This window comes from Bactrocera dorsalis, chromosome 2, assembly GCF_023373825.1.
Source record: "Bactrocera dorsalis isolate Fly_Bdor chromosome 2, ASM2337382v1, whole genome shotgun sequence".
In the NCBI taxonomy this organism is placed as follows: domain Eukaryota; kingdom Metazoa; phylum Arthropoda; class Insecta; order Diptera; family Tephritidae; genus Bactrocera; species Bactrocera dorsalis.
Window position 1 is genome coordinate 52,969,402 of NC_064304.1, and position 15,389 is coordinate 52,984,790.

The window sequence follows — 15,389 nt, forward strand, 5'->3', positions numbered from 1 at the left end:
CCAGGGGCCAAGTTTTGACTTCAGAAGAGCTAAACTTGAGCTTTCTAAAAATTGCACAGGTGGTCCAACATTCAGAATTTTCGGACGTTATTCAAAAATTGCATAAAGGCACCACCCTACCCGCAAACTTGCAAAAACTCAACCGGTTTTTGCATGAGTACTCGGATAAGTCGCTGTCGTTCATATTAATCCGAGTAGGAGGTCGCTTATTAAATGCACCTCTCCCATACGATGCCAAATGTCCGCTTTTATTAAATAACAGTTCGCACTTCGTTATAACGTACTGTTCCTGCATATTCGAAATCACCACGCTGGGGCTAAAGGGTTGGTTGCGCTTCTTCGAGAGCGCATATGGCTAATTAATGCCCGAGAAGCTTGCAGTAGAACCGTAAGAAACCATTGTTTTCATTACAAGCCGAAGTTGCAAAACCAAACAATGGGAAATTTGCCAGTCGAAAGACTTCGAGCACTACGGCCCTTTCTTATATGTGGCGTAGATTTTTGTGATCCGATATATACAACTTTAAAAATACGCGGTCGACCACCCGTAAAAACATATAATGCAGTTTTCGTTTGCTTTACGTCCAAAGCAGAACATTTAGAATTAGTTTCAGACCTGTCAACTAATTCATTTATTTTCGCCCTAGAAAGGTTCATTGGTCGTCGAGGAATGCCCCAGAAGATGTTCAGCGACAACGCAACCAACTTCGTCGTCGCTGATCGCAAGCTGCGCGAGCTGAAGGAACGGAACTGGAGGGATTCACCGCAGACGAAGGGTTCAACTTCATCTTTATACCACCGCGGGCGCTGCACTTCGGCGGATTATGGGAGGCCGCAGTGAAGTCCGCAAAACATCTTATCATTCGCGCAATCGGCATCGTGCTCCTCACAGCAGAGGAGCTATCAACACTGTTGGCCGAAGTGGAAGCAATCCTCAATTCTCGGCCCCTAACACCTCTGAGCCAGGACCCCAACGACGGCGAAGCGTTAACACCAGCGCATCTCTTAATAGGGTGCTCCCTGCGATCATTCCCACCACCACAGGTAGCAATGGACCCTATTCATTGTTGCGAGAGATGGCAACTTGTTTGCTGTCTCATACCTGAGACAGACATATAGTAACAATACCATAGTAAAGGTATCATGGTATTCTGTTTACTACGTTGCTGACACACACGGCAATGTAGTAAACTCAAATACTACCTTTGTTTCGTAGGCATTAAATATTTCAAGAAAATGTAAACAATAAATATGTGTGTTGTGGAGAAAATAAGTACAATTATTTCAAATACTGTAAAGTTAATCTATTTTTATCGCAAAAAAGTTATTTAGTTAAAGTCTCTTTAAGATCCTCACATAAAATGAGGCATTTGCTGTTTTTCCGGAAGAATAATCAATAATTAATTTTTTAAGTCATTTTGACAGAATATTTCGAAGAGCTTTTGTGTATAAGCTTTTACCTGTTTGTTACCTGTTTTTTAGCTGTGTTTATACAAATCCCACAATGAAACATCATAGTATTATACCAGCAAAACACTAGATTGCTCATATGGTATTTTGCTAGTATTTGCTGACACACATATGGTATTTGTACCATTTATGGTACTGTTACTACATGTCTGTCTCAGGTATCAAGCAACACTTTTGGCAACAGTGGCCCAAAACATACCTGACGGGTCTTCCGGAGCGCACCAAATGGTTACACCCGAAACGGAATCTGCAGCCCTGCGACCTCGTCCTCGTACACGAAGACAACACACCACCGCAGCTGTGGGTAACAGGACGAGTCGTCGCAACCGTCGAAGGGCAAGACGGCAAGGTGCGAGTCGCAGACGTAACAACGAAGGCGGGCACAATTAAGCGCCCCATACATAAACTCGCAGTATTGCCCATGGATATTGAAGGATCCTGCTCCTGTCAAGGCGGCCGGTGTTGCGCCAGGCGACATCTTTGTAAATCTAAAATGAAATATTAAATTATTAATGAAATTGAATTTATAAATATTGAATTCTACAAAATAATATACTTACCTTAATAATATGTACATTTATATTACCTTTATTTATTACTTATTTATTACAATATTTAACGAAAGCTAATTACTTACCCCTTGTAATACATATTTACAATACCACTAGTTTAAGCCATTAGTTTTAAGATTTAGGCTTAGCAATTGGAATAAGAAATAAAGAACTCAATTGTAATTGAACCGTGGAAACGACCGGACGCGTCTTCATGTTTTATCGCTATTATTTGTGACAGGCAATTAGGCTTATTAATTTTATTCGCGCATTCCCAGGTTTTTATTATCGCTTCTCAAAAACGCTTGAGAATTTTCTTCTCTCTTTTTGTGGTAATAATGCATGCATGCCCGACGATTGGAGTTTAAGTATGCTCTGCCCAATTCAAAAAAAATGAAAGCCCACAATCCACGCCAAATACCGTGGGATAAGTCCCTCAACATCGCATATAAGGTTCTATAGAGCGCAATGTGTGAAAGATAAAAGCCCACCGTAAACAAACTGATTGAACCTTATCAGTGTGGCTAGACCAGATGTTCACCATGTGTCATATCTTGGAAAAGACCAGTGAAAGGACGATCGACACACACCAGCCCTTCGTCGATTTCAAAGCTGCTTTCGGCAGTACGAAGAGGAGCTGCCTTTATGACCACTACCTCCCTCCCTATCGTACGACTTTTTCAATATACTGATGGAGAAAATTGTTTAAGCTGCAGAGCTGAATCAATAATAAACAATCTTTTATAAGAGTGTACAGTTATTGGCGTATATTGATGATATTGATATCATTGGCCTCAACAACCTCGTCATTAGTTCAGATTTCTCCAGACTGTCGACAAACAAACAGTCGTCACACTCATGACTTGGCTCGCACGTTACTGTTGACTGCCATAACTTCGAAGTCGTAGATAATTAGTATGCGTATTAATTAGTATTAACACCCACAACAATGTCAACCTCGAAATCCAACGCAGAATTGCCAACGGCGAATATCGCATTCAAGGGAACGATGAGCTGTACGAGTTATATGACGACATTGACATATATATGTACTCGTAGTTCAGCGAATTAAGAGACAGCGACTACGCTGGCTAGGTCGTGTCGTTCGTATGGATGAAAATACTTTAGTTGTGAGTATTCGACGCAGCACCCGCCTGGGAAGCAGAAGAAAAGGAAGACCTCCGTTGGAGAGACCAGGTGGAGTAGGACCCGGTTGCACTTGGTATGTCGATTTGGCAAATTGTGAAAAGAAAAGAATACTAAAAATGGGCAAAAGCGGGATTGATAAATTGATGTCAATACACTCCCAAGGCCTCACAAAACTAATACAAATATTCTCGAACTATCGGATTCATACCATATAATATGGGCAATATGTGAGTTATCTTAATGAAACTCAGGGAGCAACTTAATTCTTTCTTAGTTGTTGAATATAAAGTTTTGCCAACACCTAAATGAATTTCCCCGGATTTGATAATTGCAAGTTGCAAGAGTATGGTGTTCGGTTTCACCCGAGTTTAGCTCTTCCTTACTTGTTATCGTAATACTTTTAAAGAAAGCTAAAAAATATGTTAATTGTATCCTTAACATTTTCAGTAGCTCATTAACCCGTGCCTGTCAACATATTTATCCTTCTATCCAAAATAGATTAATAAATGTGCTCTCAGTGCGCTTCTCTTAATGTTTCCGTTTCGATTTGTATACTCTGTCTGTCCGTCTGTGCAAGCTGTAACTTAAGTTAAAATTTACCCTTGGTATGCAAGTTCCTAGTACAAAAAAGTTCTAGTTAAAAAAAATTCGCAGATGGACGTATTCGGATCACGGCCACGCCCGCAAATCGCCATTAACCTAATTTGGCACAAAAAATCGCAGTAGTAAGGGTCACCTGTGGTCAAAAAATTTTGAAAAAGTGGGTGTGGCCCCACCCTCTAATATGTGAAATATACATACTTCTTAAACCACTAAAGCTATAACAACTAAATTTGTTGAGTACAAATCTTATCAGAATTTCTACCAACAGTTTGAAAATGGATGAAATATGTAGATAACTCCGCTCACTCCCCATATAACGGTACTGTTCAAAACTTTTTGGTGAAATCTCATGTCTCGGGCCCCTATAGACTGATTTCGACTAAGTTTAGTACGTAGCATTTTAATTTTCTCATGTACCCGACCCCAGTATCTATAGTTGACTTTTGACCGAATATAACGGTAAATGTGTGAGATATACAAATGTAATTCAGACATAATCCTTTCCTGACAATACTAATTCTGTGCACCAGAAATGTCTTGAATCGGGTCAATACTTCCTTAAGCCCTCATATACGTAATATAAAGATTTTCGAACTTTTTATTTTATTACGCATACAGTATACTCGTATCATAAAATGAATACAATTGGCGAAAACTTGCTCTAGCCCCCAGGATTTTCGATCATCCGTCTGAGTTTGTATAATGACTACGTAGTTTGGTGTTTCTAATAAATCTTACACCGGATATATAGGTTAGTGTATAAGTTATATAGTATATGTATAGTATATATAAAATTTCTTAGATTTCGATTTTCTGGTTGACATATGCTTTTAACGTCCATTGTTTTTGCGACTATAATATACTACTTGTATAAGGATCTGAGTATTCTAAAACTGTAAATTTTAAATCAATATATAGAGCATAGCTTATTTCTCGTTTAAAAGGAAGTAGCTTGGCGGTCAATTTATAAGGAAGAATACTGTACTTACCATATTTTTTATTCTTTCATTTACTACTATCCATTAAAAATTTCTTTATTGACTTGGTTTAATTTTTTATAAGGGTATTTAAGCTTTAAACAATAACTGTTTACAATCATTTATATTTATTATTCGCAATTTTATATGCAATTTGTATTTTTTAATGCGACCCGTTAGTAAGTTTGTGATTGATGCTAGTAATTAAAGTACCAGAGCCCGTCTGCATAAGTGGAAAAGCGACAGCCACCTAGTGTAGGAAATGAATGGTTCCGTAATAATTAAAAATAAGACAAATCGTAAAGTTATCTAGAAGCTGTTAGTATCACCTTACAGCCTATTTAGTGTGAGAACAATTTTCGGTCCACTCTGCTTAATACTTCATTACAAATTGTATGTAAAAGACTTCTTATCGGGTTTGGACTCATTATAAAATTATATTATATTATGTATTATGGTTAACGTTTAGTTTTATTGTTATTTACTTCAATTTCTTTATAAAATATGGAATTAAAAACCATATTTTCATCTACAAATTTAGATCCTCAAATACTACTTACATTGGATTAACAAGTTCAAAATATATATTAAAATCTAGTATTTCGATTGTTTTTATATAGGTTTGGCAGGATATGCACAATACTCCAAGATCTCTCCAACACTCGTAACAATATCCCATTTGACATTTGGGGTTTTTGCAAATAATGAAATTGTTATCTGTAAATAAATACATATGTATTATTTAAATTGAAATAAAGATTAGGTAGTTCCTGAAAGTTTAAACTTGGAAAAAAGTTAGATATCTTTGATGATTGTAACTAGATAAAAATGCGGTTTTCAATCATTTTCATAATCGGAATACTATTTATATAGTATAAAAATCCTCTTTTCTGGTTTAATTTGGAAATATTAATAAACTTACAATTAAACTATTGCGTTAGGTGTTCTACCATACATACGTATATTGGTTAAACGATCAGGGATACAGACCCGGGAGAATCAGAGCCTGTTTGTTGGTCTGAAATAAGTTATCGGTATTTCTTTTACTGAATTTTAGCAACGATCATGTGGTTACGGTAAGTAAGGCACAGGAGAATTCTGGCTAACCTCAGCATGACGAGGTGGAACCACCTCCCTTTGCTAAGATCCGTCACGCTCTTCCACGCGCGAGTTAATTTTAACATAGTAAAATGAATAGAAGAATATTTATTGATATACTTAAGATTAACTTCTTACACAGATCTTAGTACTATTTATACCAAAACGTGTGTACTTATTACTAGTTGCGTTTACTAAGTTCTAAGATGTTTTTTTTAGTAGGAGAAAGCATCGAAAGCCGAAGTGCGGGACTTTAATCCACTAAACCTAACCTACTCCCATCTCGTCTCTCCCACGGGACCACTGGACAAAATATGACTTCATGGGCGAAAAGAAGCCATTTAAGTCTACTCACGGATTGCACGGACTGTTGTAAATGTCTGTCTTGTTATAATTAGAGCTGCCACTTCAACTCATACCTAAGCGCAGTCAAATTTTCCACCCAGATACTACCTCCAAGGTGGGTTTCAGTTTTCCCCTTATACTTGAAGACCGAGGGCAATATAAGAACATGTCTTCCATACACCTTGTACACGTCGGTCAGTATGGACAAAACTCATGGTGATATTTGAATAGGTAGCTTCTGAAGCAAAAATGCCCACTGAGTATTTGGGTAAGGAGGAAATCCAGGTCTCCATGATGTCTACCTATCCACGACTGTATATCAGTCTGTGGATCCAGCGTACTTTGGATGAAGTTTACCACCGCTACTGCCACATTGTGATGCTTTTGATTCTCTCCTCTCTTTTTGCTGCGTGAGGCGCATCTAGTAAGTTGTATATTCGCGCGAAATCGTCACCCTGGATATCAATCGGTGCTATACTCAGCAGCGTCATATGGTTTGGAAAGCACTTATCATGCATATTGCTGACAGCTTATGCACTGCGTTGATTGGTGTAGTATGTATATGATTTTATGTCTAGCCCCTGTATCCATATTGGATACATTACCTTAGCTATTAAACATCATCGGCCGGTACGCAGCCTTTATACGCCATCATAAAAGATAAAACGTTATAGATTTTATTTGCTTTACGTGTCCTTTTTTCCCAATGTTTCTTGAATTTGAGTCTTGAGGTTGTGAAGTAATCTTACATTCTCCTATGGTGAGCGATATCTTTTCTTCAATTTTCCATCGAGCTTATGAGCATGAATTGTGTTTTCTGCTCAGCCAGCTCTAGACTCTTGATAGCAAACTACGGCGTAAACCATTTATGCTGTCATTGCTTTTCATCCGGAGGTCATCCAGATGATTAGCTACTGCTACCACTGTGAGGTCATCCGCATATGCGACTGTTTTCACATTTTTTGATTGCGGTATTCTTAACACCTCGTCGTACATCAGGTTCCATAGCAGCGGACCTAACACCGAGCCTTGCGGCACTCCACTAGAAAAAGTGTAGCTCTGAGTGCCCTCGTCCGTGTTGAAGAGTAATCTCCTCTTTGAAAGTAACTTATTATAATATGCATTAGATAATGAGGAGCGTGTATATCGCGTAGAGATTTTATTATATTTGCCCACTTTGCGGATTTGAACGAATTCTTCACATCAGGCTTATTAGTGTGCAGTTTTTTTATACCACCTACCTTCCTACTTTTGGAACATTTCGCAGTATCAACAACGTATCTTAGTGCGTCAATAGTTAACCTCCTTTTTATAAAGACGCATTGTTTCTCTGATAATCTGCCGGCTTTTTGGTTTGCTAACTCCAAGCGGTTTCTTACAATACCTCGTACACTTTCCCCAATCGTGTCGAATATGCAAAAAGGTCGATATAATGAAGGTCTTTCAGATGGCTTCTTTGGTTTTGGGAGTAGAACCAGACGTTGCATCTTCCACGGATCGGGGAACATTTCTTCTAATATACACACAACAAACACATTAACAAATAAAGGCTTCTTTAAGGGCTCAATTTGGTATACCATCTGTTCCAGTCTTTTTATTTTTTTCGCAATAGCCAATAGTTCGTCTTTTACGACTAATAGGGGTAACTTCTTAGTTTCGTTTCGTTTAATATGGGAAATGTAGGCATGTGCGGGGAATAACGCTTCGACAAGGTTTTTAATAAATGATGCGTTCTTAGGTTGCTGCGACTTATTTTTGAACTTCGACATACAAATTTTGTATGCCGTTCCCTAGGGGTCTATGTTCGCTTCTTCACAGAACTTTTCGAAACAGGATCCCTTACTACGGATAATGGCTGACTTCAGGAGTTTCTTCTGACATTTAAATGCTTCCCGGTATTTCTCCGGCACAGTTCTCTTTCTTGGGAGAACGAAACTTCAGCAATTATAGCCATATGGTCGCTATTTGTGTACATATCTGACACAGTTCTCTTTCTTGGGAGAACGAAACTTCAGCAATTATAGCCATATGGTCGCTATTTGTGTACATATCCGACAGCTTCCACTTACTATGTCTGCTAAGCGTGTCGTTAGCAAACATTAGGTCTATTATAGAACCTTTATTACCCTTTTGAAACGTATTTTGTGTGCCATTGTTTAAAATTGTGAGATTTGTTTGACTCAAAACTAATACTGCTACCTAAGTAGTAGACCATGCGTTAAAATCCCCCGCTATTACTATTGGCGATTTGTTTTTGGTCTCTAGAGAGGATGGAGGATGGAGTCATGTGTAGAAGTTCACGCAAGTGAGGAAAGTTCTCTGATCGCCATTCACTTGGGAGTGGCCAGAAACGATTCTTTTACATATGACTCAAGCAGCTCACGACTTCCGGTCTTTGACCAAGTATCCTGTGGGAAGCCTAAGAACATCTGTTTGAACGCGAGTTAAAATGAGAAGGCGAAACATCCCTTGCATAGGGTTGTGCGCTGGGTTTGGGACCCGTCACGTAAAAAACACTCCAGTGAAAACGCAACAACAGCCTCGGATGAGAGACCCCCCTTTTGATGACGACCACGGCAAACGAATTAAGGACTATGATTTGAGGGCATGCACCTGGAATGTCCGGTCCCTTAATTGGGAAGGTGCCGCTGCTCAGCTGGTTGATGTCCTCGTGAAATTAAAGGCTGACATCACCGCCGTCCAAGAAATGCGATGGACGGGACAAGGACAGATACGAGTAGGTCCTTGTGGCATTTACTACAGTGGCCATATAAAGGAGCGCAAGTTTGGTGTGGGATTCGTGGTGGGAGAGAGACTCCGTCACCGATTACTATCATTCACTCCGGTGAATGAACGTCTAGCCACAATCCGCATCAAAGCGAGGTTCTTCAACATATCGCTGACTTGCGCCCACGCCAGGACGGAAGAGAAAGACGATGTGACCAAAGATGCCTTTTATGAGTACTTGGAGCGCACTTATGAGAGATGCCCCCGCCACGATGTCAAAATCGTGCTTGGCGACTTTAACGCCAGGGTGGGCAAAGAAGATATTTTTGGCACTACGGTCGGTAAATTCAGCCTCCACGAGGAAACATGCCCAAATGGGTTGAAACTGATCGACTTCGCCGGGGCCCGAAATATGGTTATCTGTAGTACTAGATTCCAGCATAAGAAAATCCATCAAGCTATCTGGCTGTCTCCGGATTCAAAAACCACCAACCAGATCGATCATGTTGTGATAGACGGAAGACACGTCTACAGTGTTTTAGATGTGCGTGCGCTCCGAGGTCCTAACATCGACTCGGACCACTATATTGTTGCTGCCAAAATTCGCACCCGCCTCTGTGCAACAAAAAACGCACGCCAACAAACACAAGGAAGGTTCGACGTCGAGAAGCTGCAATCACAACAGACAACCGAACGATTTTCTACTCGGCTTTCACTCCTGCTCTCTGAAAGCACTTGTCAACAATTCGGTATAAGGGAACTGTGGGACGGCATTTCAAACTCCTTACGTACAGCTGCAACCGAAACCACTGGTTTTCGGAAAATGCAAACGAACTGCTGGTACGACGAGGAGTGCCGTGTCGCAGCGGAGATACCGAGAGTTGAAGAGGGAAGCGAGACGCATCTGCAGACAGAAAAAGAAAGAGGCCGAAATGCGTGAGTACGAAGAGCTTGATAAGCTGGCCGACAGGGGTAATGCTCGAAAATTCTACGAAAAAATGCGGCAGCCTACGGAAGGTTTCAGGACCGGAGCATACTCTTTTAGAACCGCCAAAGGTGATCTAGTCACCGATGCCCAGAGCATACTTAAATTATGGAGGGAACACTTTTCCAGCCTGCTGAATGACAGTGAACGCACAACGCCGGGAGAAGGCGAACCCGATTCCCGAATCGATGAAGATGGAGCAGACGTTCCATTACCCGACCACGAAGAAGTTCGAACAGCAATTTCCCGCCTGAAGAACAACAAAGCGGCAGGGGCCGACAGATTGCCGGCCTAGCTATTCAAACACGGCGGCGAGGAACTGATAAGGAGCATGCATCAGCTCCTTTGCAAAATATGGTGGGACGAAAGCATGCCCAACGATTGGAATTTAAGTGTGCTATGCCCAATCCATAAAAAAGGAGACCCCACAATCTGCACCAACTACCGTGGGATTAGCCTCCTTAACATCGCATATAAGGTTCTATCGAGCGTATTGTGTGAAAGATTGAAGCCCACCGCCAACAAACTGATTAGACCTTATCAGTGTGGCTTTAGACCTGGCAAATCAACAACCGACCAGATATTCACCATGCACCAAATCTTGGAAAAGACCCGTGAAAGAGAATCGACACTCACCACCTCTTCGTCAATTTCAAAGCTGCTTTCGACAGCGCGAAAAGGAGCTGCCTTTATGCCGCGATGTCTGAATTTGGTATCCCCGCAAAACTAATACGGCTGTGTAAGCTGACGTTGAGCAATACCAAAAGCTGCGTCAGAATCGGGAAAGACCTCTCCGAGCCGCTCGATACCAAACGAGGCGATTTCCTATCGTGCGACTTTTTCAACCTGCTTCTGGAGAAAATAATTCGAGCTGCAGAACTTAATCGAGCAGATACAATCTTTTATAAGAGTGTACAACTGCTGGTGTATGCCGATGACATTGATATCATGCCCCATATAAGCTCATACATAAACATTAGGGTGATTAAAAAAAAATTTTTTTTTTTCGATTGGCACTCGGAAAAATAGGTTCCATATTCATTATTTTCACTTAGTTATAAAATTAATAAAAAATAAAAAAATTTCCCAAAAATAAGCAAACTTTAACTGTTAATATCTTTTAAACGGTTGGGTTTACGAGAAAATCATTTGAGACCTTTTTTGTAGAGTATTCAATTTCCTACAAAATCTAAGGAACAAGATATTTTTTCAAGTAGTTGGAAGCGAGATATAAATTTTCTATCTGATGATAAGAAAAAATAGAAAACTGTATTTAGGAGAACCTTCCCGTTACAATTAAAAACTCATATTTGGAGAGGCTTTCTTAGAGGTGTCTAGGAACCTATTTTTCAGAGTACCAATCGAAAAAAAAAATGTTTGAATCACCCTAATAAACATACATATTTACGCTAGTTTATGAGCGAAGCTGTTACAACGGCAAGGGAAGCGGTAGCAATTGAAATTAGTTCGTTTGTGTTTTTCGGTTCTGCTCGGATTTTCTACCAAAAACACAATGTTGAGGCGCTTTGTCGTCGCATCAGTGCTTGAAAATAAATAAATCCGAAGATATATTTATGTATGTATTTTTAAATAGTTAATTAAATAATATATTAGATTATATAGTAATTAAAAATAAATGAAATATAGAGAAAATTTTTACTTGATAGGTATAATATTAACAACTACACGTATTTGTATATTACATATCCACCCATTTTCCTGGTTGAGAAAATATGTTGATTGCGCATAGATATAAAAATATCCGACGGCAAACCGCATTTGCATGAATTCTGTATGGAAATACAGGTAAACCTCCTTCAACGCGGTTTCCTATAACGCGTTTTCGCTCCAACGCGGTTCCTAAAATGCAGACATTTTCTTACAACGCTACTTTACGAACATTTTTTCAAATATTTACTTCTTTAATTTGAAAAAGGTTTTCTTGTCCAAATAAAATTCTTTGTATTCTGTCCATACTTTGATTCCGTTGTAATTGTTGATGAGTACTTAAAGAAATTCATTCTTCAATACTAAAAGCTTGCTGGAAAGCACTAATACCAGAAATAGACGTTCAGGGCACTGTTTTTACATTAATAGAAGATGAATATAGGAACATAGTGAAGGTGACGGATTCGATAAAGTATCAATGGCTGATATTCATGAATTAGTTGCGAACGACGAAATAAACGAAGCAGATTTATATGGGTATTCTGCTTGAGACGATTGTCTCATGTCTCTAATTGTCACGATCCTAATTTAGTGACTCTGTTAGTCAGGAGTCTCATTTTGGTATTCTGGCAGATACAGTATACTCGTATACAGTATACTCGTATACAGTATACTAGTATACTGTAGTCTCATTTTGGTAATCTGGCAGATACAGTATACTCCTATACAGTATACTACTATACTCGTACTGTATCTGCCAGAATACCAAAATGAGACTCCTGACTAACAGAGTCATCGTCTCAAGCAGAATACCGATATTAGTGACAATGACAAATTAAGAATCAGTTGGAGGTAGCTCTGGCGATCTGATGTTGAAAATAAAACTAAAAAACATAGAGAAAGTTTTAAATATGGCAAAGCAGTTGGAAGAATACATTTTGGAGAACGACCCTTTAAGTGACAGAGCAGAAATATTTACGAAATCTTCTAAACAATTTAGCTCCCTATCAAGAAATTTATAAAGATTTGCGAAATAAGAGCAAACAAACTTCAATGCACGATTTTTTCAAACCAATAATCGTCGAAAGGATGCCCGAATCTCATAGTGGATTTTGAACTAGTACGAATAAAATATTCGAAACAAATTAAGTGATGAGGCGTAGAAAGTTATCGTTCTATTTTGGCTTTAATTTATTAAATCTTTTAACTTAAATATTTTACGCAGAATTGAAATTTTATTTTATTCTGTTTTGTTTCGTTTTTGTTTAAATAATTGAAATGCTATTAAATTTCATAATATGTATGTTCTTATGACTCAACAAATAAATACACAAAATTATATTAACCACCTATTTTTACTAAACAAATTCCAACATTTTATTGAAATTTTTTTTCTTTGGAACCAAACTCTGATTTTTGTATGGAGTTAGAGTCTCCACTCGACTTCAGGTCTTAAACCAAGTACCCTCTGAGTAGTCAAAAAAACATCCGTTTGAAGGCGAGCTTAAATGAGAAAGCAAAACTTCCCTCCCCCGGGTTGTGCGCTGGGTTTGGGACCTGCCGCATAAAAAAACACTTCAAATGAAAGGAAGAAGACAGCATCGGATGAGACCTGGCTATTTCCGGATCGAAAAGCCACCAACCAGATCGATCTTGATTGTGATAGATGGAAGACACGTCTCCAGTGTTTTAGATGTGCGTACGCTTCGAGATCCTAATATGGACTCGGATCACTATCTTGTTGCAACCAAGATTCGCACCCACCTCTTTGCAGTAAAAAACTCACGGCAGCAAGCAGAAGGAAGGTTCGATGTCGAGAAGCTGCAATCACAACAGATTTTCAACTCGACTTGCACTGCTGCTCACTGAGAGCACTCGTCAACAACTCGGTATAAGGGAACTGTGGGACGGGATTTCAAACTCCTTACGTGTAACTGCAACCGAAACCATTTCTTTTCTGAACAGCTGGTACGACGAGGAGTTCCGTGTCACAGTGGAGAGAAAAAAGACTGCCTACCTCGACAGGTATCGACCACAACATGTCCGGGATGGGATAGATACCGAGAGTTGAAAAGGGAAGCGAGACGCATTTGCCGACAGAAAAAGAAAAAGGCCGAAATGCGTGAGTATGAAGAACTTGACAAGCAGGCTGACAGGGGTAATGCTCGAAAATTCTACGAAAAGATGCGGCGGCTAACAAAATGTTTCAAGACCGGAGCTTACATTTACAGTGAAAGCATAATACCAAGAGATGGTGAACCCTATTCCGCAATCGATGACCACTGAGCGGATGAAAGCATGGCAAACGATTGGAACTTACGTGTGTTCTGCCCAATCTACAAAAAAAGAGACCCCACAATCGGTACCAATTATCGTGGGATAAGACCTCTCAACATCGCCTATATGTATGTGATTGAACCTTTTCAGTGTGGCTTTAGGCCTGGAAAATAAAAAAAAAAAACCGACCAGATATTCACCATGTGTCAAATCTTGGAAATGATCCGTTAAAAAGGATCGACACACACCACCTCTTCGCCCACTGTAAAGCAGATTTTGAGAACACGAAAAGTATATGCTACGTCTGAATTTGGTATCACTGCAAAACTAATACGACTGTGTAAAATCTCCGATGGTAGAGTAGCCATGGGCGCAGAGCACTTGCTATAAATGTTTTTTTTTTTTGTTTCAATATCTTTTTATTTATTGAATCTGTTTTTTGTTATAAAAGCCTAACAATAAGTTATAAAATCTTAAATCTGTTTAAAAAGTAGACACGGTTAAGTGTACCAAAGCATTAGAAAAATATTGTTTATTTTTACTGCCGGACAAATTTTTGGACTTAGCGAAAAAGTAACATGCTTACACTTTTGTTCAATAACATTTATGCGCCAGTTGGCTAGCCATTCTTCAGCAGACCTTAAGTGCTGGGCTAATATTATTGATGCTATTATGAGGCATTTGTTACGGCTCACTATAGCTGTGTCGTCCGCAAAAGTTGAACTTAATACATTGTTAGCTGTTGAAGATCTGCTGTATATGTATAGTGTTGGGCTCCAGCAGTTATCTGTCGTTCATCAGATATGAAATATCCCACTTTTACCACAAATTTTCTTTTTTTAAATAAGACTCCAATGTTTAAGACAATTTTAAAGGTAGAATGTTTTTAATCTTATACAAAAGGCCTTCATGCCACACCTTATCAAACGCCTGAGCCATGTCCAGAAGTATAGCTCTGTGCTCAAATGCTTTTCTTGTTTCATTAGTATTATACGTATACATATTTACTTGCTCTATCGTGTTATGTTTTTTCACGAAACCCGAATTGGTGCGTTGGTATTTTATTATTTTCGTGGAGGAAAGGAGTCATCTTTGATAGTAACAATTTCTCAAATGTTTTAGAAAGACAGGGTAGAAGACTGATTGGTTTCTATGAAGACGGATGTGTTAAGTCTTCCCCAGGTTTATCTATCAGAATAATCTGCGACTTTTTCCATGAATTAGAATAGTATCCGAGGTTAAGAACTGCATTGAAGAGCAAAGGGAGCACTTCTACGGCAATATTTGGAACTCAATTAGCATTTTTGACGTAATATTATCATGTCCTGGAGACTTTTTTGGGTTAAGTTCTTTTATTATTGTAGTAATTTCTGAAGTAGAAGTCCTAATATACACAAGCGACTCGTTAGCGGTATTGGGCAAGGTTGGCAACTTAAAGTTGTTCTTTGGGCAATTGGGTTGAAATACCTTTTCTAGTGATTTGAAAAGCAATTTTCCTTATCCTCATCACTACGTGCCCAATTGCCATTCAACTGTCTT

The 15,389-nt window shown here is 39.1% G+C and overlaps 1 protein-coding gene across 6 annotated transcripts in view; it reads right to left on the reverse strand.

Annotated features, from left to right (window-relative positions):
* Positions 1-4,829: 4,829 nt before the first annotated feature.
* LOC105225669 (protein sneaky) overlaps positions 4,830-15,389 on the reverse strand; it is a 392,025-nt gene continuing 381,465 nt past the window's right edge. For 4 of the 6 annotated variants that reach the window (XM_049448023.1, XM_049448021.1, XM_049448014.1 and 1 more), the window contains one exon: positions 4,831-5,467. In XM_049448023.1, the coding sequence (XP_049303980.1) occupies positions 5,307-5,467 (161 nt within the window). In that variant the 3' untranslated portion in view covers positions 4,831-5,306. Of the gene's footprint in view, positions 5,468-15,389 lie in introns of all 6 variants that reach the window. The other 2 variants (XM_049448019.1, XM_049448016.1) reach the window with 1 other exon arrangement.